The sequence below is a fragment of the Camelina sativa genome, chromosome 5 (assembly GCF_030686135.1).
Source record: "Camelina sativa cultivar CO46 ecotype springtype chromosome 5, ASM3068613v1".
Lineage (NCBI taxonomy): Eukaryota > Viridiplantae > Streptophyta > Magnoliopsida > Brassicales > Brassicaceae > Camelina > Camelina sativa.
This window is the reverse complement of record NC_141884.1, coordinates 3685742-3712803: the sequence shown is the minus strand read 5'-3', so window position 1 is coordinate 3712803 and position 27062 is coordinate 3685742. Positions and strand designations below refer to the sequence as shown.

The 27062-nt window shown below is 35.6% G+C and overlaps 4 protein-coding genes, 1 long non-coding RNA gene and 2 pseudogenes across 13 annotated transcripts; 3 read left to right on the top strand and 4 right to left on the bottom strand.

Moving 5' to 3' along the window:
• The first annotated feature begins 498 nt into the window (after positions 1 to 498).
• Positions 499 to 2589, top strand: LOC104785309 (phosphatidylinositol 4-kinase gamma 1 pseudogene; annotated as a pseudogene). Its single transcript, XR_015558200.1, has one exon. The product of XR_015558200.1 is annotated as a phosphatidylinositol 4-kinase gamma 1 pseudogene (transcript).
• LOC104785310 (protein kinase and PP2C-like domain-containing protein) lies at positions 2472 to 6007 on the bottom strand. Of its 5 annotated transcripts, none has more exons than XM_087451972.1 (12): positions 5809 to 6007; positions 5620 to 5737; positions 5361 to 5527; positions 5213 to 5280; positions 4898 to 5121; positions 4686 to 4745; positions 3872 to 4416; positions 3690 to 3756; positions 3394 to 3613; positions 3187 to 3291; positions 2966 to 3061; positions 2472 to 2877 (listed from the first exon to the last, which is right to left on the bottom strand). In XM_087451972.1, the coding sequence occupies exons 1-12, from the start codon at positions 5921 to 5923 to the stop codon at positions 2683 to 2685; spliced, it is 1980 nt and encodes a 659-aa protein (XP_087308098.1). In that variant the 5' UTR covers positions 5924 to 6007; the 3' UTR covers positions 2472 to 2682. The 5 variants fall into 5 exon arrangements, with proteins under 5 accessions (XP_087308098.1, XP_087308096.1, XP_087308094.1 ...); XM_087451970.1 differs by having other exon boundaries at positions 4694 to 4745; positions 4898 to 5075; positions 5178 to 5280; positions 5809 to 5984; XM_087451968.1 differs by having other exon boundaries at positions 4694 to 4745; positions 5809 to 5984.
• Positions 6008 to 6217: 210 nt separating this feature from the next.
• Positions 6218 to 6867, top strand: LOC104785307 (cysteine proteinase inhibitor 3). The gene is made up of 2 exons (XM_010510489.3): positions 6218 to 6459; positions 6541 to 6867. The coding sequence occupies exons 1-2, from the start codon at positions 6262 to 6264 to the stop codon at positions 6721 to 6723; spliced, it is 381 nt and encodes a 126-aa protein (XP_010508791.1). The 5' UTR covers positions 6218 to 6261; the 3' UTR covers positions 6724 to 6867.
• LOC104785308 (cytochrome P450 98A3-like) lies at positions 6837 to 9535 on the bottom strand. The gene is made up of 3 exons (XM_087451966.1): positions 8846 to 9535; positions 7714 to 8111; positions 6837 to 7624 (listed from the first exon to the last, which is right to left on the bottom strand). The coding sequence occupies exons 1-3, from the start codon at positions 9327 to 9329 to the stop codon at positions 6977 to 6979; spliced, it is 1530 nt and encodes a 509-aa protein (XP_087308092.1). The 5' UTR covers positions 9330 to 9535; the 3' UTR covers positions 6837 to 6976.
• Positions 9536 to 12930: 3395 nt separating this feature from the next.
• LOC104785306 (WAT1-related protein At2g40900) lies at positions 12931 to 15864 on the bottom strand. The gene is made up of 7 exons (XM_010510488.3): positions 15309 to 15864; positions 15153 to 15215; positions 14946 to 15062; positions 14525 to 14750; positions 13925 to 14083; positions 13681 to 13832; positions 12931 to 13589 (listed from the first exon to the last, which is right to left on the bottom strand). Exons 1-7 carry the CDS (start codon positions 15494 to 15496, stop codon positions 13310 to 13312), a joined length of 1185 nt encoding a protein of 394 aa, XP_010508790.1. The 5' UTR covers positions 15497 to 15864; the 3' UTR covers positions 12931 to 13309.
• A 5897-nt stretch (positions 15865 to 21761) lies between these two features.
• Positions 21762 to 22884, top strand: LOC104785304 (uncharacterized). Of its 3 annotated transcripts, none has more exons than XR_767343.3 (3): positions 21762 to 22084; positions 22313 to 22550; positions 22647 to 22884. It is a non-coding gene; the product is annotated as an uncharacterized LOC104785304 (long non-coding RNA). The 3 variants fall into 3 exon arrangements; XR_767342.3 differs by having other exon boundaries at positions 21933 to 22080; positions 22644 to 22884; XR_767341.3 differs by having other exon boundaries at positions 21958 to 22080.
• Positions 22836 to 25325, bottom strand: LOC104785305 (F-box/LRR-repeat protein At2g40920-like; annotated as a pseudogene). Its single transcript, XR_015558199.1, has 4 exons — positions 25119 to 25325; positions 24646 to 24745; positions 24275 to 24353; positions 22836 to 24156 (listed from the first exon to the last, which is right to left on the bottom strand). The product of XR_015558199.1 is annotated as an F-box/LRR-repeat protein At2g40920-like (transcript).
• Positions 25326 to 27062: the final 1737 nt, after the last annotated feature.

Genomic DNA, 27062 nt, shown 5'->3' with positions numbered 1-27062 from the left:
AGAAAGAGAAAAAAAAAGAAAACCAAAAAAAAAAAAAGGAAAGGAGAAAGAAGTATCGTTCTGAAAGAGGGGAGTCTCAGGAAAAAAAAGACAGAATTTTTTTCCGGTGACGGTGTCGGTGTCTCTGACGCTCCTCTCTGTTTTTCAATCTTTCTCCGTCTCTATCCCTGAATGCCTTCATCCGTATTCAGGGTTCGTTCAATTTGATTCTTCTTGTGCAAGCTATCTTCTCTTCTTGATGATTCTTTTAATAAGGCTTCCCATGTATGTGACTTATCTTCTTCTTTCTGTTTTGCAGAAAATTGCGGCGATTCATGGTTGGAGGAGCGAATACTTAAAGGGCACAATGGATTCAACCGAAGCAAAGGACACACCATCTTGTGGCTGTATATAGATCCAAGTTGATTTGTAGGTTTTTGAAAACAAAAAAATACGAAACTTTTTTTTTAGTTGTGTAAATATATATAAGATAGGAGTGCCAAAAAGTTTTGGTTTGGCATGAATTGTTTGGCTACGACCATAGTCATCACCTGCAAGCCCACATTGATCTCGGATATGGCCCTGGCTATTGATCCTTTCAGTGACAAGTTCCCTTACTTCAGCCGATCCTCTCAAAGATGCAGACTTCAATCTCTTACCAACCTTGACTTCAACTTCCTCGCGCAATCCTTTAATCATTCGGTTGAAGATGACAACATCCCTCGAAGCGTTTCCTCTCCTTGCTTCTCTATAGCTGCGTCTGCTAATATGGAGGAAGATATCAAAGCAACCACTGCTCCACGGATTGAGATTCTTGGTGGCCAGAGAGTGCCCACGGTTCGTGCCCTTGTGGCTGAGGTGACTATGGCTATGGTTTCTGGAGCTCAGCCTCTGCTTTTACCAAGTGGCATGGGAGGTGCTTATCTCTTGCAAACAGGAAATGGACATAACATTGCTGTGGCTAAACCGGTTGATGAAGAGCCTTTGGCCTTTAACAATCCTAAAAAGTCTGGAAACTTGATGCTCGGGCAACCGGGAATGAAACATTCAATTCCTGTTGGTGAGACGGGTATCCGAGAGTTAGCTGCTTACCTTTTGGATTACCAAGGCTTCTCTGGTGTTCCACCAACAGCTTTGGTTAGTATCTCACATGTCCCGTTTCATGTCAGTGACACCTTCTCGTACTCCTCCATGCCCTATAAGGTAGCTTCCTTGCAGCGATTTGTGGGTCATGATTATGATGCGGGAGAATTGGGTCCAGGAAGCTTCACGGTTAACTCGGTTCATAGGATTGGAATACTTGATGTAAGAGTCCTGAACCTTGACAGACATGCTGGAAATATGCTAGTGAAGAGATGTGACAAAAAAGAGAGTTATAATCGACTTGGGACCGCTGAGCTTGTGCCTATTGACCATGGTCTCTGCCTCCCTGAATTCCTAGATGATCCTTACTTTGAGTGGTTAAACTGGCCTCAAGCTTTTGTTCCATTCACCGACTATGAGCTGCAGTATATATCGAATCTGGACCCTTTCAAAGACGCAGAACTTCTAAGAACTGAACTAGACTCTTTGCCGGAATCTGCCATAAGGGTCCTCATCGTCTGCACAATTTTCTTAAAACACGCTGCGGCTGCAGGGCTCTGTCTCGCGGAGATAGGCGAGAAGATGACTCGGGATTTCTCCAGGGGGGAAGAGAGTTTCAGTCTGTTAGAGACCCTCTGCACCAAATCGAAAGCAAGTGTTGTTGGCAAAACTGGCAAAGGCGGTGACTATAGTCAGGAAGGAAATGAAGTGAACACAGAGCTAGAGTGTGGAATGTTTAAGTTTGAAGGTGGAGATACCCCATGTGAAGCGGAGATTTCAGAGGTATTTTCTGTATCTAAACCACCTTTGGTTCCAAGAGGGCCACGTGCAAACACCATCATCGCTACCAATGTAACTGCTTCGATGTTGTCTTCACAAAACCAGCGGATTACTCATCATGAGAAAAATGCAAAAGAAAAGAAAGAAAAATGCAACATGAAAAGCAAGAGCCCACTGATTGGTGCGAACCATGATGAATCAAAAGGTGTTTCTTTCGTGGACATGACAACAGTTGAATGGGACATGTTCCTGCAGAGCTTCAAGAAACTTTTGCAAGACGCATTGAGCAAAGGGTCCACGCCAAGATAAGGATGCTCCTGCGAAATTTGAGGCAATCAATAAATAGAAGACAGGCAAATGACAACCAAAGAGATAAAATCTCATAAGGTTAACTTTCCGGTGTTTATATATAGGTACAAGTGTGCATTACTGCCGAGATGACCATAGTGCAAGCTGTAGGCTAACTATTAATACCTTAGAAAGCATATGGATTAAGAGACGAGCAGAGTAAGCCGTCCACTCCAATACTTCTTATTTTTTCTTCTTTCTGATCCCCTACTGTATCATGTTATTCTGAAACATGAAGTACCATGTATTTTTTTACAAAAAAAAAAAAAAATAAACAATTATAATGTAACTGATGTAATCAGGAGTATATAACTCAAGTTAAGTTTCCTTGTAGTTTACATGTTTTATGTACTTTCTGGTTCAGAGCAAATATAATAATACTCTGGGGCAATTACATAAGCTTCAGTGCCCAATGTGGAACTTTGGAAACATGAGGAACTAATAATATGTAAAGAAATTGCATGTTGAATAATACTATGCAAGAATTGGCTACTAGTAGATCCTTTCAGCTGTAGACACTGGCCGTAGAAAGACTACAATGACTGTGATGTTATCGGCACTACCACGTGCTGCAGCCTCGGTTGCTAGTCTCTTTGAACACATTGAAGGTTCTTTTACAGTATCCCTGATTATACTAATAACTTCCTTATCGTTCAAAACATCCCAGAGCCCGTCGCTCGCCATTACCTACCACATTCAACCTATTATTTTTATAAACCGTCGAATAAACAAACAAAGTTTCATATATATGACACGAAAGTAAGATACAATTTACCAAGAACTCATCATCAGCTGATAGAATTGTCTCACTGATCTCTGGTTCTGCTGTTACAGCTGGCTTCAGGTCATCATCTCCTATCGACCGGGTAACCTATTACAAAGCAGAATTAACTAAATTTTCAAAAAATGAACCAACATCATGTTCCTCTAATGTCAGCTATACTTGTCACTTTCATATCATTTAACGGTATTCTATCAAGTACATAACGACCAAACCTGAAGGCCAGCAGGAGCAACTCTCCATGTGTCAACCAACCATTCAATACGCCCACCTTCTCCAATCACACGATTTCTTTCATCAATACAGGTGGCAAGATGTGCCTGAGTACCAATGCCGAAGTTAATTTATGCAGGGAGGTGAAATTGAGGGGACCAATAGAATATAAAACTTAGCACACTTTCAGTATGGTCGTCTTATCTCACCTTACTTAGAGCAATAGGGTGGCCCGAGCGACATAAAATTGCCCTGGAGTCACCAACATTTGCAACGAAAAGCTTATTCTCTACTAGGAGAGAGGCTATAGCAGTACAACCAGGATGCCAGTTTTTCTGACTCACCCTTTTTGATTGCCGATGGGAATCAAGTTCTTGTCTGAAAGCTAAATCCGTTCTAACAAATGCTTGTGACAATGCCTCGCCAGCGCTGAAAATGAGACATACCAATGAGTTTTCCTGAAAACAATGCTGAAGATTAGGAAAAGCTTGAGCTGAGCATGAACCTTGTGGAACATGAGCTTTGAACTAATCCTGGCAAAACTTGAGCAGAAAATTCAGCAGCTGCAGCACCTGCATGTCATCCAGGAAGCTATTTTATATACTATGTGATAAGTAACTAAAGGATTTGAAGTCAAAAGAGAGAGTACACACGTGGCTTTCTGGGTTAACATGGCAGTTGGTATACCTCTATGACCATCGAAGATGGCAAATAAGTGGATGCTTTCCTCACAACACATGTGAGGCATGAGGAAGTGTGTATCTTCCATGGATTCTCTTCTTCCACATGTTGCAAAAGACCCACACGAAATAATAGGGACATATCTTGAAGGGTCATCTGTTGAGCTAGACCATAATTTCACATCAAAGACATGGGAAACAGACGATTTCTTGGATAAACACTTCCCTTGACTAGACCAATTAATTGTGTCCCTGTAATCTTCCGACCTTTTAGTGGTGTCCCCATCCTTATCACTCTGGGAGTTAAAAGTTTTCTCATGGAATTGACCTTGCTGCTTTCCTCTCTCTTGTTCCCAAATTGATTCTAGTTCCAAAACCACATTGTCCAAAGAAGGTCGTTTAGAAGGATCAGCCTCCCAGCACTTTTGTATCAAAAACAACAAACTCTTTGGAAGGTGCAATCCAGTTTCAGCAAGAGCAGGTCGCAGACCAGAAGACACAATGGCAGCTGTAAGTTGCTGTTCTGTATAATTCATCTCCAAAACAGTGAGCCTGCCAACCAGATTTGCACAGGGTACATTAGGTGTCACGAATGAAAAGAACAGGAATGCTTTTATATGTAATTAAGTACACATCTACATGAAATTGACTATATGATCGTAAGAACTGCTCTCGCCAAGGTTTAGCAATATAGAAAAGTTAAATGAATGCAACTCAGGAACCTGATATACAAAAAAAAAAAAAAAAAAAAAAAAAGACAATGGATCATATATAAAGGCTTCTAGCAGAGATTCTCATGTCAGAATGCAAAATGGAAAGACATTTTTACCTGAGCTTCTGCACGAAGATCAGTATATGGAACAACTCCAGTTAAAAGCTCACTGCAATGTAAGATGACACAACAATTCATAACCAAAGGAATCTTTTAGGAAGAAAGCTAAATATACTTTAAACAAATTAAAAAATGTGAAGGAATATGAATGTAAGAAAATGCTAGGAATTACAATTTTCTACACAAAAAAACAATTCTTACTTGATCAAAATCCCAAAGCTATAAATATCTGATTTCTCAGTATACATCTCTTTCTTTAGTATTTCAGGGGCCATGTAAATAAGTGTTCCGACCATGTTCTTTTTGTGGAATCCACCAGTTGGCTTTCCAGACGATCTCCAGTTCTGCAGATTAACTTCGCACAGATTCTTCTTGTATTCTGCTAAACCAAAGTCGGCCAGATATGGAGAAAACCTCTCGTCAAGCTACATCAATAAAAAAGCTCACTTAAGCTTCACACAAAAGCTCAAAGAAGAAGTACCTATTCTATACTAGATGATAAAAGAAGAGCATTACAAGAACATTTGCTGGTTTCACATCTCTGTGAACAATTCCGTTGTTGTGAAGATATTGCAATGCCTTAGCTACAAAAACACGAAACCTCCAGAATCAGACACGGTTGACAAAAAAAGAACGTTCCTTTGAGACAAGTAGAGTCATATACCCAAGTGAAACGTGATCATCAACACTTGATCAATACTCGGAGACCACTCCTCAACGTGCAACTTCTCAGCTAACGTCCCTAACTCGTAGAACTCAAAGAAAAACATGTAATTGGGAGGCTTAGCGTGAGCTGCCACTAGCTTAACCACACTCGGATGATCTAAATTACTTCACCAAATCCAAAACTTAAAGTGAGAAAAATCAAAACATTGCAAAATAAGAAATTCAAAATGTAACAAAGTGATAAGAGTGAGAGAGACCATAAGAGCTGCAAATTCCTGTGGAACTTGTCGAGGTCATCGGAAGTAGACAAGATTGGCTTCTTCGCTGCTACTTTGCGTCCATCTAGAATCGCTTCGTAAACCACACTCTCTGATCCTGCAAATTTCTCCAGAGTAATCGAATGAAGAGCACGGAGAGAGAGATGGGGGAAGAGAAGAAACCAGTACCTTTAGCGATTGGAGAGAGAAGAGTGAACGAGGAAGAAGAGAGATGAAGAGGAATCGATTCGCTGGTGCAACATCCTCTAATGCACGTGTTTGGCTTCACAATTTCCATCACCATTTCTTTTTTTCCCCACCGGAGGAACAGAGAAGAGCGATCGAGTGACGACGACGACGACAACGATGAAATCCCAATTTCCGCAGTTTCAATAATAACCTTGTAGAATGCATACCGTTTTCTTGAGTGCGAAACGCTCTCAACAGTAACACATCCTGCCGTTTTTGTTATTTTCTTATCTCTTTAACTTTTTCATTAAAAGTGGGAAACGCTCAGCCGCTCAGGTGATGACACGTGTAATTAGTTCATTGACTTTGTCAATTTTCATACCTTACGGCTTAAGCCAAGTAAAAGATAACCGAAAAGGCCAAAACTTGGGAATAATAAGTTTCCCTTAAGAGATGGAATCGAGAGCGTTATGTATCGTTACCCTTCTTCTCTGTGGAACAATTCAATTAGCGATTTGCAGATCAGAAGAGAAAAGCACAGCAAAGACGATGATGATGCCAGGAGGTGTTTATGATCTCCGAGGAAATCAGATCAGTGGAGAGATCGAGAGTCTTGCTCGATTTGCCATTCAGGAACATAACAAACAACAGGTTTCCTCTGTTTCCCCATCTGGTTATGGACCCTTATGATATGAATCTTTGTTTCTGATTATTTTTTCCGGTTAAGTACAGAACATGGTTCTTGAGTTCACGAAGATTGTAAGAGCAAGAGAGCAGGTAGTTGCAGGAACGATGTACCACTTAACCCTAGAAGCAAAAGAAGGTGATCTGACGAAGAGTTTCGAAGCCAAAGTGTGGGTGAAGCCATGGATGAACTTCAAACAGTTGCAAGAGTTTAAGGAAACTTCTTCTTGAAATTCACTTGTTCAAAGGTAAGTAAAAACAAGCAGCTTATGCATAACTTGATTACAAATGTGTGTGTGTGTGTGTGTGTGATGTATTTTAGTGCTATTAGGCAAAACCTGAAGTTAATGTAATCAAGAAACTTGTTTTTATGTCCTGCAAATTTCACCAAACGTTTTCGATGATACACCAGAAAAGAAATATGTCTACAAACAACATCAAGAGCATTAGCGCAGAAGCAACAAAAGGTAGATCAGAGAGACCTTTACATATAGTAAGGCACGCGTTTGTACAGATCTTCTGAAGGTAACCGAGGCGTTGCAACGGCTTGAATAGGGGTGCGCATGTACGTGACTAGTCCAGGGTTTTCAGACATGTCAATATCTTCCGGTTTTGTGCCTTGAGGCGGTGTCCAAACAAAATGGTGAAGCAAATGACTCATCATCGAAGTCACCAAGTTGATACCAAGTTGTGCACCGGGACAAACCCGTCGTCCTGCTCCAAACGGAAGCAGCCTATAGTCATGTCCCTTCATGTCAACATCTTCTTCCAAGAATCTCTCTGGTCTAAACTCCAATGGATTTTTCCATACGGCAGGGTCTCTAGCCACCGCCCAAACGTTCACATGGACGTTTGATCCTTTGGGGATGTCGTAGCCTCCGATCTTGACGTCTGCGTTGCTTCGGTGAGGGAGCATTAGAGGCGTCGGAGGGTGCAGCCTGAATGACTCTTTCACCACACACTGCAAGTAAGGTAAGCGGGCAAAATCTTGCTCGGTTAAGATCCGGTCAAGTCCAACCACTCGGTCCATCTCTTCTTGCACTTTTTGCTGCACTTCTGGATTCTTGATCATTTCAGCCATCCCCCATTCAGCTGTTATCGCTGTCGTGTCCATCCCTGCCGTGATCATATCCTGCACACACACACACCATTTATACCAAACGTGAGTCACAAGACATGTTAGGGTCTAAATGGTTATTGTGAACACTAGCTAAAACGCACCCATAGAAGACCAATGATAGTATCATCACTAAGATCATACTGATCCTTCAGCGTAAGCAACGCATCAACGAAATGCTGCTTCGCTCCGCTAGACTTCTCACGGTCCAAAGTGTGCTCCTCCATGATAACTCGCGTGAGGCGGTCGCGACGAGCCCCATGCTCAGCAAACGACTTCTCGTCGGCCGGACACATCCACCGGAGCCACTCGATGTGTTCAGCTATCGACAGTGAAGCACCTATCTTCAGACCGTTGGATACTATGGCCTTGAACTCGAGCCCTTGCTCATCCACCACACCTTGCGCGTCCATAAAACGCTTCCCAAATGCTAGCCGCGTTATGTTGTTGAACGCAACCGATCCTAAGTACTTCCTCAGTTGTAATCCTTTTGTTCTGTTTTCTGAGAAGATTATACAATACAGTCAGTTATTAGGGGAGTTGCACTAATTATGAAATTGGCAACCACACTCTTTTTGAAAAAAAAAAAACAACGTGCTATTAGTACGGATATTAAAGAAACAACTAATTGCTTTGTTTTTCTTTGAAGTACCATCATTAACCATCACAGTATGGGTATGTACCTACTCAACCAAAAATCATTATTGGTGATACTCATTACAACCAGATAATAATACTAACTAGTACGATACTCAAATAAAATCAATAAAACATTACTTATGACTCTGTCGAACTAAAACTTAGTTTGACGTTGACAAAGACAAAGAAGACATAATAAACATATAGAGTACTGGATTTGATCATTTTTCTGACGCTAAAGAGTAAAGGCAACGCGTGGCATGCATTATTTAAGTATAAACGACAAACCTAGCATTAATTTCATTATTTCTTTGTTTTTTTTTACATCAATTCTCGTTCTCTCCAAAAAAACAAAACTACGATTTTGAGTATTCCTACCGACTTTTGTATAAATCGAATTTTCCTTAACCAGAGCATTTTTGATACAAGTATTCAAAACCCGCTTTTATTTCTTACCTCTTTTGAGATTTTTTTTTTTTTCCTTCTCTTTTGAGATATATTTGTATGGATAGACTCTTAAAAACTCCTTTAACGGCACATTTCTTTTTCTTTATATCGAAGAAAAATAAGAAAGACCCGAACGATTAGCGTACGTACCAGGAATGTTACAGTCATTGAAGACGGATTCGACCATGGCGGTGACTTCATCTTCACGGATAGGTCTGAGTGACTCGAGTCGTTTTGGTGTGAAGAGCTCAAGCGTGCAAACTTTTCTCACCTTGACGTAGTGAGGCCCATAATCTGCCCATATAAGATCCTGACCGTGGCGGCTAAATACTTCCGTCGATCTGTTGCGGTGCCGGTCGGCGAGTTTCTGGTCGTTCTCTTTCAAGACTTCTTTAGCTAGCTCCGCGGTAGATACGACCACGTTTAGAATTGAACCGATCCAAACCGATATGATTGGTCCATATGATTCAGCCCACTCGTAGTAACATCTAAACCGGACTGGTTTTATGTCGTAGAGGTTACCAAAGATCGGCTTGGGGCGTGGACCGGGTGGGAACTTGTATCTCAGCCGTTGGATCAGATTGTAAGATACGACGGCGACGATTGCCGCTGCCGCTATTAGAAACCACGACATGGACTTTTATATTTGTTTTTCTTATAAAAATAAAATCGAGTATTTTAAGACAAAACAAAAAATGTGTAAAAATCGAATTCACTTCTAGAATTCTAGATAGAAGTGGTCGAGACTTTGATTTATATTAGGATGGGGGTTGGTAAACCAACTCTTTTTTCTTTCCTGATTTAAAATAATAATTTCATATATATTAATATAAGATTATATTTATTATTTTAGCAAACAATTATTTTGGATTTATATTGATGATGAAGTAGGGGAAAGTTGGCAGAGAAAAAAACATCACTTTGGATTTAACTTTTGTTAAAATTGGTAAACTACGTGTCTAACAAAATTTAGATTTGAGGTTTTGACTGATAATACACTATTGAAAAATTCGAAGAGAAAATTAAAGAAAATTATATTGGATTTTTTTGGTTATTTACTTAGCAGGTGAGGTAAAATTCTCATTTACTAAAGCTGTATTTGTTATTAAAAGCTTTTCCTTTTCATGTAGGTAAAAAGTTATATTCATTCACTTGTTTGCTTGGCAATATATTTTGCTGTTTTCATTAGAAAATTGATAATAATTTATTATATATTTCAGTATTTTAACCTCTCTGATCTCTATCTCTTTTTTCATTTTTTTCCTTTTCCTTTTGCTATATTATTAATTTCTCCCACTTTTTTTTTGTTTTTATTAATCTACTTAATAACCTTTCACAAACTCTTGATTTTTTTTTGTTGTTGTTTGAGATTAACGGTTGAATTGAAATAGTTTTACGAGAAGGTGTTTGTTATTACCAATCTATACAATGTGGAAGGTTATAGAGTTCAACAAATATTTTTAGTCTAATGTTAAGCATTAGTGCATTTCATGTATTAGTGTTAGCGCTAGGGCCTATGTAATCAGGAAATGGACGTGGAGAACAAAAAATTAGGGAACTCTGGTTTAAGAAAATAAGGCTCCCATTTATTTATTAATAAAATCAACGTAAACTAAATTGCAATTTCATTATTAAAACTAAAAAGTGAAGGGCCATTCATGTTCTGTTTGGAATCATCATGTCTTCCTTAAATTATTTCAAAGACTTTTCACATTGTATTGTCTCCACCACCTACACCACTATTTTTTTTTCTTTTTATATCATCTTCATTTCTTCAATCCTCTACTAAAATGCTTATATGATTATTTGAGTGTTCAAACAATGATGTTCGCCAATTCACAAACTTTTGTTCGCAGTGAAACGGATAACGAAAAAAAAAAAAAAGATAAATACGCGCGCACACAATAAAAAAGTTAGCTCTACAATGTATTTTTATGGTAATAAAATGTTAGTAATTCTCTTCTCATGTCCCCATGGACTTTAATTTGGTCCCAAACGTTTATGAGAGCGAGTGGGAAAGGTGTGGGAAGGTTTATTTTTGGGGTTGGTGAGAGAAACACGTCACCTTTATCGGCAACCACATGAACTAACGAGGGGTTGGTGCGCTTCCGACCAGACAACATAGGTGCTTGTGATATAGTAGTAGGTGATTTACGTTATCACAAACTTCATCTATATGGCTATTCAATTTGTCAGAAAAGAAGTGACTTAAATTTTAGTTATGAAGATTTTTCTTTTTAGAAAAATACTTACTAAGTAATTTTTTGTTTAATGTCTAATGTCTTTTTGAGATATACTAATAGACTATTCAAGAATCATTGAGTTTTAAGAAGAAAACAAGTTAAATCTTTTGTTTTTTTCCAAAACCAAAATAAAAGGTGTGGAGAGAGTCGGCTTAGTGGGACCAGACGGGTAGGTGGGTGTGTTTGGTGAGATTTAAAAATTTATTTTATTTTTGTGATTTTTTTTTCTTTTCTTTTCTTTGTGAGTCTTGTGAATTTTTGTTATTATATTCGATTATAGGTGAGTTCAATGATTTAATTTCAGTATTTGAATAAGACGTAGGTGTTATTCTAACATAGAGAAATTACATATCGTGTTATGTCCTAATTTTTTGGGTTAACTTTTATACATGTAGATGGCCAAACCCAAACTTCTTCTTTTTTTTTTTTCTCGACAAACCTAATATGCGTTGTTGGTTAGACAAACATGTTACATGCATCCACAACATGGTAATATATACCGTATTGATATAAACACAAATACATGTTCTGTCAGATACCTTCTACTAATATACCTACCAGTCTACCACCATCCTTACGACACCAGTTTGTAGAATTCCATATATAAATAAGCCCATCACCATCATTTTCTTGTAATAATATCAAAATTTAATACTAATTAACTCCGCGAAAACATAGCCAAATAATGCCATTTGAATTGTCATTGTCATATTGTTGGATGACATAAACTGATGTCTGTGGGAAATATCGTATGCATGAATCATCTAAGATTGATGGAAGTATTAGTATGGATATTAGTTTAACTAGAATGTATGTTTTGAGAATGAAGATTTACATATTCGGAATCCCCAAGCTTACTATCAAAGGTTGGTACCAGATGAAATTATGAAAAGAGAAAGTTTGTTAGGACTTCTCTACTCATTAATTCAACGAAGATGAAGAACAAGAGAGTTCTAGTTCAATGATTTAATTTCAGTATTTGATTCAATAAGACGTAGGTGTTATTCTAATTTAACAGAGAGAAATTACACAACGTGTTATATGCCCTAATTTTTTGGGTTAACTTTTATATATGTCTATGGCCAAACCCAAACTTCTTTTTTTTCTTTTTTTTTGCTCAACAAACCTAATATCCGTTGTTGGTTAGACAAACATGTTACATGCATCCGCAACTAGACCTTGCGTGCAAAGAAGTCACCTTCTATTTCAGTTTTCATAAAATCCGAGTATTGAGTTGAGTCTTTTTAATTCTAGTAATTAAACAACTCTGAGTTTGACCAAGAAAAAAAAAAACAACTCTCTGAAAGTAAAATCCGGTTGCCCAGACATATACCGTATTGATATATATACACACAAATACATGTTCTGTTAGATACCTTCTACTTAATTATACGTACCTACTATACCTACCAGTCTACCACCATCCTTATTCCTTACGACACCTATTTGTAGAATTCCATATATAAAGCCCATCACCATCATTTTCTTGTAATAATATCAGAATTGAATACTAATTAACTCCGCGAAAACACAACCAAATAATGGCATTTGTCATATTGTTTGGATGACATGATGCCTCAGGGAAATATATGGCCGCATGCATAAATCATCTAAGATTGTATGTTATGAGAATGTATGTTAGTTAACTGAAATGTATGTTATGAGAATGAAGATTTTACATATTCGGAATCCTCAAAGGTAATTCAACGAAGATGAAGAACAAGAGAGTTCTAGTTTCTACTAGATCTTAGTTAGACCAAGATACTGCTTTGCACAATTTAACTTAACCAGAATAGTAAACCGGTAAACACATATGTAATCTAACAATTGTAACTCTTCTTCAATATGGATAAAGGCTCGAATAATGGGCTCAGGGCTAAGAATAATTTTTTAAGCAGAAAGGCCCGTACCTCGTTGTAGAATCAGCATCTAGCGGTAGCAGTGGAACTGTTTGTTATGATGTATGGCTATTTTATGCGACCCATAAACGTATAATAAACATTTTAGTATTTTTTTCTTACTCATGTAAAAACTCAAGTTGGAAAGGAAACACAATTTGAAGAAGAAAAAAACAGAGGATGTACATTCCACATTTTTTTTGGGCATGTAAGAAGATGTGTGGTATCAATACCAAATGTGATGTTGTTACACGGGGTTTTACATATAGCTTAGTCAACGATCAAAATCGATGGTACAGTGAATCCCTAGTTAAATAGTTACAATAAGAAATCAAAACTATAAATAAATAAAAAGTATAGAAAACTTTTGAAGCAGGGGAAAAGGAATTCAAACTTACAAGGTATCAAAAAAAGAAGTTACTCTTCTCCCCAATTTTTGCCTCTCTAAAAAAAAAAAAAAACCACAATCTAATTTAGGTCGTGAAATGTTTATCCACATTTTCACTACAAAAAACCACCACCACAACTTCCGGTACCGGCGACTCCTTCTCCACCGTAACCTTTCCGGTTTCGACATCCTCATCAGCTTCGTCGATTTTTGCCATTATTGTTAGACCATTATTGCCACTACAACACGTAACGGTTTCTAAAACGTTATCTTCTTCATGGTGTGTTTCTTCGCCGTCATCATCTACATGTTTGCCCCATAACACGGCGTAGACTCCCACCGTCAAAACAACCACTCCAATAATCCTGAACAAAAACAAATCCGGTTTAATCAGTTAACAAGACATAGCCAAAACTAAACCGGTTATGTATATTATTAACCGGTTGTTTAACGTACCCTCCAAGGTAGATTCCTTGGCCAAGAACGAAGAAGCTCATGATGGAAACAATGACGACGACGAGAGGGTTAAAAGCAGTGACAAAGACCGGTCCTTTTCGCTGCATCATAAGTCCTTGAACGTAGTATGCTATGCTCGACGACATTATTCCCTGTAACCGTAACCAATCACAGTATAAGTATCATTATTTTTGTAAATTGATCTTTGTGTTTTACGTGGAAAAAGTGGGGGACGTCGACGAACCGCATAGGCAGAAGCGAGAAGGTTCATGTCAAAACCGATGTTCAAAGCAGAAGGATTATGTTCCATTACGAATGTCAGGGCTAAAGACTGTAACGTTCCCACGAAACACACCATCGTTGATAACGAGAGATGGGCTGAGTATTTCTTCAAAGTCGCAGCCTAACAAAATATAACGTCAGTCTAATTCGTTAGATTATATATTAAGAAGGAAAAAAGTCATACACAAAAGTGAATTTTTCCAGTCACGTTTTACGAATCATATTTTTTTTTAGTACTTATTTCAGATATAGTTAACCTAATAAATTTGAAAAAAAAAATCTAACATGAAAGAAGATTGATACTATATTCAAAATTTAAAACTACTGATAACTGTTTTTTTAATATACCCTCAACATGCATGGTCAGATGTGTTGCCTATTTTTTTTTTCCTATTTTGATAATTGGCAAATCTAAAACTAGAGCCAGAACTGATCCTTAAAACCTATAAGACAAATCGTATATTATATTTTTATTACTTCAAGAGTTTATAGTAATACATAATCTAATTCTTGATGTAAAATCGAACTATTTCAAGACTTGATCAGTAATTGATATATATACCTGAAGAACGAAGAACGAAGCCCATGAGATGGAAGCTAGTAGTAGGAAGACGGCGGCCTTAAGATAGTCAGTCGTCAGCGGCGAAGAGACGGTGGTGAGGTGAGATCGGAATATATTGATGAAAGGACCTTTGTAGAATATCATCAATATGGATCCACCCACTGTCACTAAAGTACCCATCACTTTTACTAGGCATCTTACTTTTCTCATATCCACTTTCTCCATTCTTTAAAAAATAAAATATTTACACATGAAAAACATATATCAGTATTTTATAATTTTTATGACATCGTCATGCACTAGTTGCACTATACATTACTTTTAAATTAGTGCAAATCCACGTACGTACCAAAATATAATAAAACATTTCTTTCTTTTTTTGGTTAAATGTAAATAATAAAAACGTTGCTTCTGTATGTACCTGAAGATAGTGGCAAGGATGATGGTAAGTGCAGGCACGATGTTGCTAACGGCGGTGGAAAACGTCGGTGATGTGAGTTTCAGACCGATGTAATATAAGTTCTGATCAATCACAGGCCTGTTCGAATCAAAACCTTCTATGTTAGCCTTGATTATAATTGTAACAAAATCTTTTAGATTTCATCAACGGTCCAATTAGAAGACTAACCCGAGAAGAGCAAGAAGAAATATTCGCATGAATATTGGAAACGTCATCTTTGATCTCACTTTCCTACAAAAATCGTCAATTCATATAGATTACTAAAACGCTAAAGGAAAATCTTAATTGTGTAGAGGATCGATTTCTCTAGAAATAAATATGTACCTTTCGGAGAGAAGAGCAAAGGGTGCGATAGCGGCTGTGGCAAAAGCGTTGCGGTATGCAACAAGAACGTAGTGGCTCATACCTCGGTCAAGGACGGCTTTAGTTACTAAGTTCATACCTGCGTATCCGAACTGAAGGCAGACCATTGCAAAGTAAGGTTTAGCTGATTCTGACATCCTAAATCCCATCTCAATATTTTGTTTTGTTTTGATTTTGGGACAAGAAACAAAAACCAAAAAATCAAAGTTTTGGAGTTATTATAGGTTTTGATAGTTATATAAAAAATAGTCAAATTAGTGTTTGTATATAAGAGAAATGTGTTAGGAATTGAGAGGAGAGAAACACTTGAGAGAATGTGCTTTTTCCTAAGAACCAAGTGGTGAGAGGTTCTTTGTATTTATAGCATATTACTCGGATTTGTTCAGTGTTCTCTGCTTTCTTCCTTAGTATTTCTTTTGTATTTTTTTTTTCTTTTAAAGTGACGTTAGCGTTAATTATCCCGGTTTGATTCGGCATAACAATTGGGTGTCATGAATTCATTATCTCTAAAGTAAGTGGATAGAACATTCTACATATATATATTCGCTTTATATGACTTCGTGAAACCAATCATATTAGGTAAATAAAACTTGTGGCTACTAAAAATCGTGATTAAAAGTGTGCCTAGTGTGGAACAAGTAGTTAACTAATTTCACCTCATTTCTTAGCAATTAAAATGATCTAAACTTGTTGTTGTTGTGTTATATTGATCAACTGAATCAAAGTATATTATTTGTTTATAAATTTTGTGTGTGTGTGTGTTATGTTTTGGTCGCAGTTAGAAAGGCGTAACCAATACTCTAGAAAAGATCGTGTACACGTGAATTAATGTGAATAATGGGAACACTACCGCTGGGATACAATTATCTTAACTAATCTCCTGTTTAATAAAACGGAAGTACACGACTTCAAATTGGTAGACCATATAATATTAATATAGATTATAACTAAGAATAATTATTTGATAGGTTATATGAATTAATTATTTGATAGGTTATATATATTTAGGATTAGGATCTTATTAAAAAGGATATTTAAAAGAATAAAATAAAATCTCCAGAGAATATTCAACTAACCATATCTAGGCAAATAAAATTCCAGAAATTAATCACTTTTTGCAGATTACAAGTGATTTCCGATTATACTAAAATAAAATCTTACATAACTTTATCAGAAAATTTTAACTGATTAACAGGTAGAAATTTGAATATTTATGTTCATTTCATATATTTTTTTGTTGAATTGTATAGTTTTATATACTTAATACAAATTTAAATAATTTAATTTGATATTTTAAGAATATCATAAATATATGATAGATCAAAAAGTTAAAAATTATAAACACTCTAATTTGATTTGTTATAGCGCAGATCAATAATATGTCACTATAATATGAAAAAATTAAAAAATATGGTTTCTTGCTATAGCACGGGTTAAAATCTAAAAATATGATTTCTCGGATTAAATTTAAGTTTGAAATAATGTTTTTTGGTAAGCTTTCTCGGTCACGATGATTTTGACAAACATACGTTACATATTTGGTCCTAAAATTAATATGCGCTATACTATAGATTAATTCATATAATTTACAATCAAAATACAATATATAATTTTAAACACTAAACAAATCAAACAAAATTAACAAACAAAAATTAATTTTTTTATCACACAACTTAATCCGCGTTTTTTTACCACGGATCAAAATCTAGATATACTAGAATATATCTTACAAAATAGATGTTATTTTCATAAGTCATATTCAAGATATGATTTCATGGCATAGTGTTCCATCCTAAAAAACATTTGAAAACAAATAAAATAATCACATATACGATACTAAACAAGCAAAAGGAAGGAATTTCAACCCGTGCTCTAGCTCGGGTCATGTTCTAGTACAGTACTATTACTATAGTTCATACCAATGGCCAATGGGCATTTAAATGTAATTCTACCACGTAGATTTTTTTTTTTTTTTTTTTTTTTTAATTACTAAGAAGTTCCAGACCTAGGCCCGAACCAAAGCATTTTATATGGTCCCTTCTCAAGCACCGTCCCTCGAACGAGCGACCTATAGACTTTGCCAAAGAGTCTTTACCAATTGAGCTATCGACGCTTGGTTACCACATAGATATTAGTCATGCAGTTCAAATATATATATATATTCATGTACGGATGTTAATACATAAAATGGTAAGTTGGGGGAAATGTCATAAAATGGTAAGTTGGGGGAAATGTTAAGGTTGTAACATTTATATCCAGTTTTATTAGGTCGGATCTGGAAAAACTAGAGTCATCTCCAGTTTGTTTCTATTATATATGACCAAACCCATCAAAGTCAGAAATTTTTTTTGTATATTACCCGGAATTGTCGATAATATCACAAAGACCGAACATAATATTAGAAATTTAGAAAACTAAAATCAGAGTGGATCGAATCAGCCTATTGCAACAGGGCCGAATGGCCGATCCGCTCATAATTAATATCGTAACTTCACGAAAGGAGATTATTTAATTTGGTATTTAAGAGATTAGACGATTTTTGTTCTGAGTCTACCGCAATTTGCGATTTATGTGGTCTCAGTCTCATGACTCTTTCCTCTTTATCATAGTATAATATATTTTGGTTAATGTATACTAGTAGATATTTGACAAATCGACCGACCAACCACTGCAAAAAGATTAACTCATTGCAAAGCGAAAATGGGGTTCTATACGTATGGAATGTGACGCATGTCCACTTCCTAATCCTAATTTCCTACTCAGCTACACTCATGGTCACAAATCATCGAGACCTTAAGAGGGTAAATCAATGAAGAAACATAAGTGGGCATATTGAGTCCCACGTTGCAGCAACAGTTAAATTGGGTTCAATCCTACGTATGTTGGGACCCCATATCTCAAAGATTAACATTTTTATGATGAAAGGACAAAAATATGTGTTACCTGTCTTGTCTGTCATCGATTTCGATCCAGATATTTTTAGATCTACGTAACAAATAAAAGAATTATATATGGTTAAAGTGAATCAGAACTTTATACAAACAAAAAAATAAATGATTCAGAACATGTTTATTATTAGAAGTTTAGAACTCGAAAATCTTGAAATTTCTATGTTTTGGACTCTACATATTGATATACCTTAGTTTGGTCTATCTAGAAAAATTACTATATGTTTGTTAATACACAAATATGTTACTCTAGAAACTGCACAATATAAAATAAAATGTCATCTATATAAAATGTCTTCTATCAGAGTATACATGATTTTATAACATGTAGTAGTTTATTAAATAATATTAAATCTATACTGAAGAAAAAAATTGAAATGTCTTCATCACTCTTTCTTTCTTATGCACTTATATTTATCTTTCAGATATATTTCTAACCGGAATAATATTGATTATCAAAAGTTACAAATAATATATATATATATATATATATATATATATATATATTTGTAGTATTATTATATAAAAATAATTGATCATGTCTCACGATTACATTTTCTCCGTTTGAAGTCGGCTCTATTTTACAAACAGCTCGTTACAGTCACAAAAGGACATGCTAAATATAAAGAGTTACGTGTATAGTTATTTATTTTATTTTTATTTTTTACGTGTATATTAGTTGTGAATAATCTAGTTTCTAGCAATTATTTCAAACACAAGTTTACCCAAAAAATAAATAAATTGTTTCAACTTTCACAAAAAAAAAAAAAAATCAATGACAATGAAAAAAGTAATACGACAAAATCAACTCGTTATACACAACTTAGCTGATGAAATAAAATGTTTGGAAATTGGAATAGTATTGTGTCCCAAGAAAAGGAATCTACGTTATAATTGCTAGTTTTTTTAATTGATTAAATTTACCAACTCTTACAAAAATGTAGTCCAAAGTAATAACGAGGTGATGTATCGGAGTATATCGGAGTGCATGTGTATATATGTCTGCACATCTAGCTATACATATATTTTCGTTGCGTTGATACCAATCTGCATAGAATTGCTTATCCGAAATGTAAACCACATAATACTAAATAAATGCGTGAAGAAAAGCTCACCACATAACTCATTGGATGCTTTTGTTTTACTAGAAATCCCTAGATATTGCATATTTCTATCAGTTTATGTCTCAAACGCTTCACTTGTGTTTTTTAAATGTAGTTGGGCATCCATTATCTTTTTATAGAATATGCATTAATGTCACTTTAAGGGACAATAGTGGCTACTTTACTTAGTTGGGGAAGGTTTGTGTGGAATTCGTATCTTAAATTTAATTTGATGAATTAGATAGATTCAATTTTGTATTATATTAGGTCGCATGATATTATTTGATATATATGGTGAGAACATAGAGGAATTATTTTAATATGCTATTATGATCACTCTAAACTAATCAGAAAAGATTTAATGATTCCATCGGTAACACACTTCTAAACTATATATTATATACTATCCATCATGTGTTAATAATAATTAAGAATTTCAATGCACTTATCCAAATAGACGAGTTGTCTCATGCTCATTCGTCTATATATTATACTTCTCTAATTATAGGATTTAACTAATTAACTGACTTTGTACAATTTATATATTTTCGATTATTAACGAATAATAACAAAAATGGAATGTCTCCATATATGACCTTTCTACGTTGGATTCAAACTTTAGATCAAATAAAATTTCTAATCAGTGTTCGTAACAAAAATTAACAAACAAATAATAGCCCAATTACTGTATCACATGAACTCATCAGTGTAGGATCTGTATTCGTGTATTTGTTTTTTTCTTGGGTCAACTGTGTCTGTATTCATATGAATAATAATATAATGCTGAATTCTAAAGCATTCGTGTTAAATTGATGAAATAACTAAAATAAATGGAGATGTAAAAGATAGAATTCTTAAGAATAATGGAATGCTTATTATGCTTTAAAACAAAAACAAAATAGTTATACGTCCATATATATAGATTTTTATCAATAACAAATATGCAATATGCCAGATTATATATGTAGGTCCTGTTCGTTTTTGAGTCGCTAAAGTAGCGACTGCATCTGATTTTAAAATATCTATTTTTTGTAATTATGAGTATTGTAAAAGGTATAGTTATAAATTCTGTAAATACCCAATTGATTAGGTTAGAGAAGAAGACGAAGGGTTCTACAAGTTTCATGTTTGAAGCTTCCTTTATCTGATTTCAACAATGGTGATTTGATTATAGAAAAAGTAGCGACAGTCGCTGGTTCAGATCATGGCTTGGGTTTTATCACTGGTTTTTCCAGCGATTCCAAACTCTTGAAATTCTAGTCGCAACGATCAAAATTGAAGGAGAATTAAAGGAAAGATGAAAAGAGAAAAAAGGAAAAACAAAGGAAATGTTATGGTCGTTGTCGCTACTGTAGCTACACATAAACGAACAGGGCCGTAATCTAGCTAGATGATGAAAATAATAATGAGATTAGTGCAAACCATTATGTTACAAGTTGTGACCAATTTCTTTTACGAGTTAAATAATGATCTCTTATACGTGCTACTATGCTAGTATTATAGTCATGTGGCTAAAAAAATTAGCATATCCTTTCGTGTAAAACTTTTAAGTTATATAAAAATTAAAAAAATGTACATAGATGAAAAGGCACACTTTGTGTCATGTGAGTGTGGATGTGTGGATTCCACGTAAATCATAGGCTGGTGTCAGAGACAAGTGTCGACTTCTTATGATATAGTTACCGAATCGAATATTTTACGTCTCTGCGATTGGGAATTATATGCTTACACAAAATCCTTCTGACAAAATCTGGCATATGTATCTGACTTTTGATTCTGTTACGTAAAAATCATTCGTAAATCTAATTAAAATAACTTTTGAGTTTTCAATATAATTCACATATTTCTACCAAACTAGAATCGATGTGACGACTGACGAGCACGACCTGAACCATGCACGGTGTCGGACGTCTATCTCCACATAATTTTCTATCTAAAATTCTTATCTGATTCATTATTTTGAGACCCGTATAACCAATTTGCTGGAAGCTAAAACTGATCTTCACACAGTGCCTTTTAGATTGCTACATTATCACATACAAATACAACTCGTAGATTTTGGGACTTCAAAAAAAAAAAAAAAAAAAGATTTTGGGACTCATGGTCTAATGAATATATGCTTTAAAATGTTTGGACTATAGATATGAATACAAACTTGTGTGCCTGTATATGTATATAGACATAATAATAGCCGACATATAAAAATAAAACTCAAGATTACAAATGTTTTAGAGTGAGGGCTTTAAAAAAAAAATGAAAACAACACATGATTCGATAAGAAATTTGAGAAAGAAAAACAAAGAAAGTGGGCGTGGGTCAAAAATGTGGGTGCGTATTTGGGTAGTAAAGAGAAATGGGGAGAAAAAGAGGGCAACAAATCAAAATGGTCATCTAATCACCCTCCAGCAACTTCATTTCCACACACAAACTTTTTGGGCCTACCCAAAGTTCATGTCTTTTTTTTTTTTTTTCTTTTTTTGGTTCTCTTTTGATGAAAATGGTATTTAAGCAATTTGGTGCAATCTCATTGGATCGAATCTCTTATAACTGTAGTGACGTGTGTATTTATACCATATATCAGAGATATTAGTTAGATTACTAAGTTTTTTCCGTCAAGAAAACTTTGTTTTGTCAAGCAACTGAGCAACTCGAACCATTTTTAGCATGAGTTCACTTTTCGATGTAGGTACAGTTAAGAGATAATATACAAAATCCTAATTCTCTCGTTCTCTTTACCTACGCTTATACTTTTTTACATCTTAGTGATATAGAACTCCACAATCGTAGCAAGTTTTAGTAGTGATATGTTTGTGTTCTAAATATAGTTATTTTGCTTCTTTTTGCTCTCTTTAGTATATATGTTCGTGTATATATATTACGATTTCAGTCTCACTTCTGATTTTGTTGTGACCAGTTCTTTGTGATTATTGGTAGCTGACAAAGGTAAGGGTAAGGCTGTGAGGGTACACTAGAAGTGCATGCAAATAAAAAGGATCCTAAAATCTCTCCGTCAGCTCCCCAAGTTTGGACATCCAGTGTAGATGTTCTCGTGGACAGTTGAACAGAACAGTAGCATGCATGAGTATGATGAACACCCTATTGCCAAGTGGGATCACTTTGGTGAGCTTGACCCTAGTGAGCAAACCTATGTGGTAATCGTTACTTAATTCTCCTTTGGCTTCCCTTCGTGTTTATCTTGCCTAATGCTTTAAAGCTTTTGTTGAAACGCTTTTACACTCTATTAGCAGAGCATTAGGGAATGAAGGGAGTATGAAGATAAGTTCAGGGGACTAATCTCTCTTCACATAACTAAACAACAAACTGATGAGCTCATTGTACTATTCCAAACTTCTACAAAAAGACTATATCCTTCCAATATGTGACTTCTTGAAACAAAGCAATTATAGGAGACCATAAAATCAAGAGCATGAAAATAGTTTATTTTAAAGTAATTAGAAATATCATATAACTCAACTGTTTTCTTAATATCAATCGGCTAGACAAAAATTAGACAAAAAAAAAGAAGCCAAAAAGTGTTGGTCAAGTTTCCGAGTAGATGAAGCTCTCACAATCACCCATATAATTCAAGTCAAAATAGCATTTTTTATGAAGCCAAGGGAGTGGTACTCCTTTGATTTCAACCTTTGTCAAGTCATTGCATTCCAAGTCGTAATACAGAATGTAGAATCGGGAATGCATCTCCAGCGGTGCCAAGATAACCTTGCCGTCTTGAGTTGTACCTCTTACCATCAATACAATGTCTTGGACTAAATGCCTTTGACAAGTCTGCAAAAAAAGAGTCTTTTTCGACCATTCATTCTTATTCTTCCCAACGTCTTCGAAAACCCATACATCTGCCGAACCCTCATCTTTAAGGTGAGTATGATGGAAAATTGCTATCTTCCCACCATACTCTATAAGATCCGCCCTCATCGTAACTGCAGGCACAACCTGACCAGCGAAGATCTCCCTAGGTACTGGGATGATCGTAAACTGTTCAGACCTAATGTCAAAACTCACAACCACACAATTATAATTATCAGGCCAAGCTATATAACGTACTACTGATCCACTGGTAGACCGTCCTAGCGTGAAAGGGGCATGATGAAGATAATTTTCAGGTACTGGAACAACCTTTTTCCACGAACCTCCAGCTTCTAGTGCGAACACCCACTGCTCTGACTTCAGATTACCCAAACGTGGCAATCGCGAGGATACCCCAACCGTGCAGACTAGTTTGTATTGATCACTAACAGGGTCGTGTCCTATAAAATACTGGGTGTGACGCTTCTTTTGACCTCGTTCAGCTTTGATGTCTGATTTTAAGGCAGGTAAGGTCAAGAGTTGTTTGGTGCTAGGGTTATAGATACACGCCTTATTTTGTCCAAGGGAGAAACACATCAAGCCACGAACAACGTTCAAGAAGTAGCCTCCCATCCCTGGGATGCTCAAATCTTGGTCGACGACCACAAAACTAGAGTTGTCTGGAGATGATATTGATAGCAGTACACGGCGCCCGTCTGCTTTATCCACTAAACACATGTACAGGCGTGGAGGTTGTCGTCGTGTGACCGTAGTAAAAACGGTTGCAAAAATATCGACAAGAAATAAGGGATGACCACTCCTTGGAGACGCACTTGAACCTCATCAGGGACTTTGTTGGCAATCTCATAAGAATCTCCATCACGATACCCTGCAGTAACTCGCATATATCTTTTCCCTTTACTCTTTTTCTTCTTTTTTCTTGTTGGGTGACGGCTAGACAAGAAAAGAGAAAGAAAAAAAAGTAGGAAATAAGCACGATTCTTCTGTTTGAACAAGTCTCTGACAGAGAACAATGTAGTGACTTTGTTCATAAGAACTGAAGAAAAAGTACCTCGTCTGATGATACACATGCGCATAGGAAATTTGGCTGGAGACAAAGCTAATGAGTTCTCTCCTTCTGCATTCTTTATCTTCAGAAAGACCAACGAATAAAAATGAAAAGAAAATTAACAAATTGATCGGGAAACTCTCACTAGTCTAAAACTATATATATCATGAACAGGGAAGTAAAAAAAAAAAAAAAAAAAAAAAAACAACTTTGACACCAAAATAAGGACCAATGGCAAGCAGATTCAAGACAACTGTAAGGTCTGCAAGCCTCCCTATTACTTCAAGTTGATCAGTACATACAAACTAAGCCGAGCCATTGATCCGAAAGATTGCATGAAGGAGGCGTATATATATATATATATGTATGTATACCTGACTCTGATCGGAATCTTTGAGAGAGACGACCTGGGCAATGCTCTGACATTCCGCTTGTTTCAGATCCGTCCTTCTTCTCTTCATCATCTCTTTAACTCTTCACCTCGAACATTGTTTAAAAATCGAAACTTCAACACCAAAAATTATAAACAAAAGCAAAGAGCAAAGAATGTAAAAAAGGCCAAAAAAAAGAAAAAACCACAAGATCCCTCTTAATTGGTATTTGGTTTGGTTCATTCTGTAATCTACATAGGCCATTGTCATTCTCTTGTCCAAAGCTCGGACACTTTCGAATCTATCTTAATCTAGACATCACCAGAAGAACCGATTCAATTTCTCATAGCCTAAGAATTAAGACAAAAGACTAAAAAATCCAGAGAAAAGTTTAAACTTTGACACTTAAACATATCAAAATTCTAAGAGATTTGATCAAAAATGACTCTATGGGTTTAGGGTTTATATAAACTGACCTCAAGCTGACTGGAACAAAGGGACCTTCAATCTCTCCAAATGCTTCAGGGAGCAATTTCAAATTCCGACTGTCACATCCGCCGAAGCTTAGTGCAAGAGAGAGAGAGAGAGAGAGACCTTGAACCGATTGCGTTATCCGAAGCTCTTTCAACGATTACACTCACAAGTCACAAAACCTCCTCTTCATCACCCACCCAGATTCACACAATCGGATTTGCGCATAAACGTCGTCGTTCTCATCTACCCTCAAAGAAAACGGGCTACCCGTTAGTTATTTGTTTAAGCCCATTTTGTTATGAGCCATAAACGGGCCAATCTTTTATAAAGCTCATATAAAAACAAATACAGTATGTTTTTTTTTTAAAAAGAAAACGGATACGGGTTTTTTTTTTTTTTAAAAAGAAGAAAAAATATCGACAAGAAATAAGGGATGGCCACTCCTTGGAGACGCACTTGAACCTCATCAGGGACTTTGTTGGCAATCTCATAAGAATCTCGATCACGAGATCAATGTTCTCACGAAATTCGGCTGGAAACATTGCTAACGAGTTCTCTCTTTTTGCATCCATTATTTTCAACAGTGAATTAAAAAATAATCAGTTCTTACAATACAAACTTAGCCGACCCATTGAGACAATATTCAAAGCTACGAATTGGCGAGAAATAGTACGTATAAAGTAAGCGTACTCATATATACTTGGGGAATGCTCGCTTGGTTTATATCCACCTTTCTTCTCTTCATCTCTTTTAACTCCAAAATTACAACCAAATTAAACTCCAGAAATCATTAGGGCTTTGAAGAGAAACCTAGGTTTTATAAGATATCTCTCGGCCGACTCTTTATGGCCATGAATGGAAAGGGTTTTTAAACGGATTTTTGATTATTGTTTTTCGTTTTTAGTTTTTGGTTTTTGATTTTTAATTTTTGGATTTTTAGTTTTTGTAATGGATTTTAATTTTTGGTTTTTTAAAAAAATATTTACATAAGAAAACAGAATAAAAGAGAAGAATGGTAATTTTTTCTTAATTATGTGGATTCTAGCTTTTATTTGTAAATAAAAACAAAAAACTAGTTTTACTAACTTTTAGGGAATCTATTTAGTGTAAAATCCTAAAAGTATTATAGAATGTTTTTACCATTCAAGGGGTTCTTAAGACAAAAGGTACAAATACATATAGAAATAATAATACTAGTATACATAATCCCTATTATACATAATCACAAACTAACCGTTGGTTCCGGTTCATGTGCTAATTGACTATAAAACCACTATTCTTTAGTTGGTCTGTATGGTCCAAAGCCCTCGGATTTGCATGTAGTTGATCCAAGTCACCATGTTGCTTTTTGGTATAAGCGTACGGTCTTAACCAAAGAATCCAAGATCAACAGTTTCTGAAGAATCTATGAATTATTCTAGCTATTTGTATGTTAGAGAATCTTGTTGTCTGTACGGCTGTACAAAAGATGATGTATTTATATACTTTCACAAATTTAAAACGCCTACTGCCTACAAAGTCACAACACAAACAAAGACAAATGGATAAATTTAAAACTGTGGAAATAGATTAATTAAAGGCATCTAATATGGCATCTAATATAAAATATAGCTTTCTTTACTAATCAAATCTAACACGAAGGGAAGTAGCTTATATCATAAACATCTATTCATTTAATTAGAAGATAAAGTTAACTAAACTGTATTCTAACATGAAGGCCAGTTAGCTCACAAAACAGTCAAAGCATTTACTTTACGCCACACATTATAATTATTTTTAAAGATCATATCCACAAGAGTTTAGGTAGATCAGATGGTTATGTATGGTACAATCAGGTGGCAATTCTTGTGTTCGAGCCTTCAAACTTAGCAGCTATATTTTCTGGTTGGAGTTGTCGATTTTTTATTATTATTTAATTATTGTTTTGGATTAATTCCCATTTTTAA

Coding starts and splice junctions, on each gene's coding strand:
- LOC104785310 (XM_087451972.1), bottom strand. CDS start 5,923: ATGGTGATGGAAATTGTGAAGCCAAACACGTGCATTAGAGGATGTTGC. Junction 5,281..5,360: donor GATGATCACGTTTCACTTGG/GTATATGACTCT, acceptor GTGTTTTTGTAG/CTAAGGCATTGCAATATCTT. Junction 3,757..3,871: donor CATCTTCGATGGTCATAGAG/GTATACCAACTG, acceptor GATGACATGCAG/GTGCTGCAGCTGCTGAATTT.
- LOC104785307 (XM_010510489.3), top strand. CDS start 6,262: ATGGAATCGAGAGCGTTATGTATCGTTACCCTTCTTCTCTGTGGAACA. Junction 6,460..6,540: donor AGGAACATAACAAACAACAG/GTTTCCTCTGTT, acceptor GGTTAAGTACAG/AACATGGTTCTTGAGTTCAC.
- LOC104785308 (XM_087451966.1), bottom strand. CDS start 9,329: ATGTCGTGGTTTCTAATAGCGGCAGCGGCAATCGTCGCCGTCGTATCT. Junction 8,112..8,845: donor CAATGACTGTAACATTCCTG/GTACGTACGCTA, acceptor TAATCTTCTCAG/AAAACAGAACAAAAGGATTA. Junction 7,625..7,713: donor CTATCATTGGTCTTCTATGG/GTGCGTTTTAGC, acceptor GTGTGTGTGCAG/GATATGATCACGGCAGGGAT.
- LOC104785306 (XM_010510488.3), bottom strand. CDS start 15,496: ATGGGATTTAGGATGTCAGAATCAGCTAAACCTTACTTTGCAATGGTC. Junction 14,751..14,945: donor ATCCTTGCCACTATCTTCAG/GTACATACAGAA, acceptor TATTTTTTAAAG/AATGGAGAAAGTGGATATGA. Junction 13,590..13,680: donor CAAGGAATCTACCTTGGAGG/GTACGTTAAACA, acceptor GTTTTTGTTCAG/GATTATTGGAGTGGTTGTTT.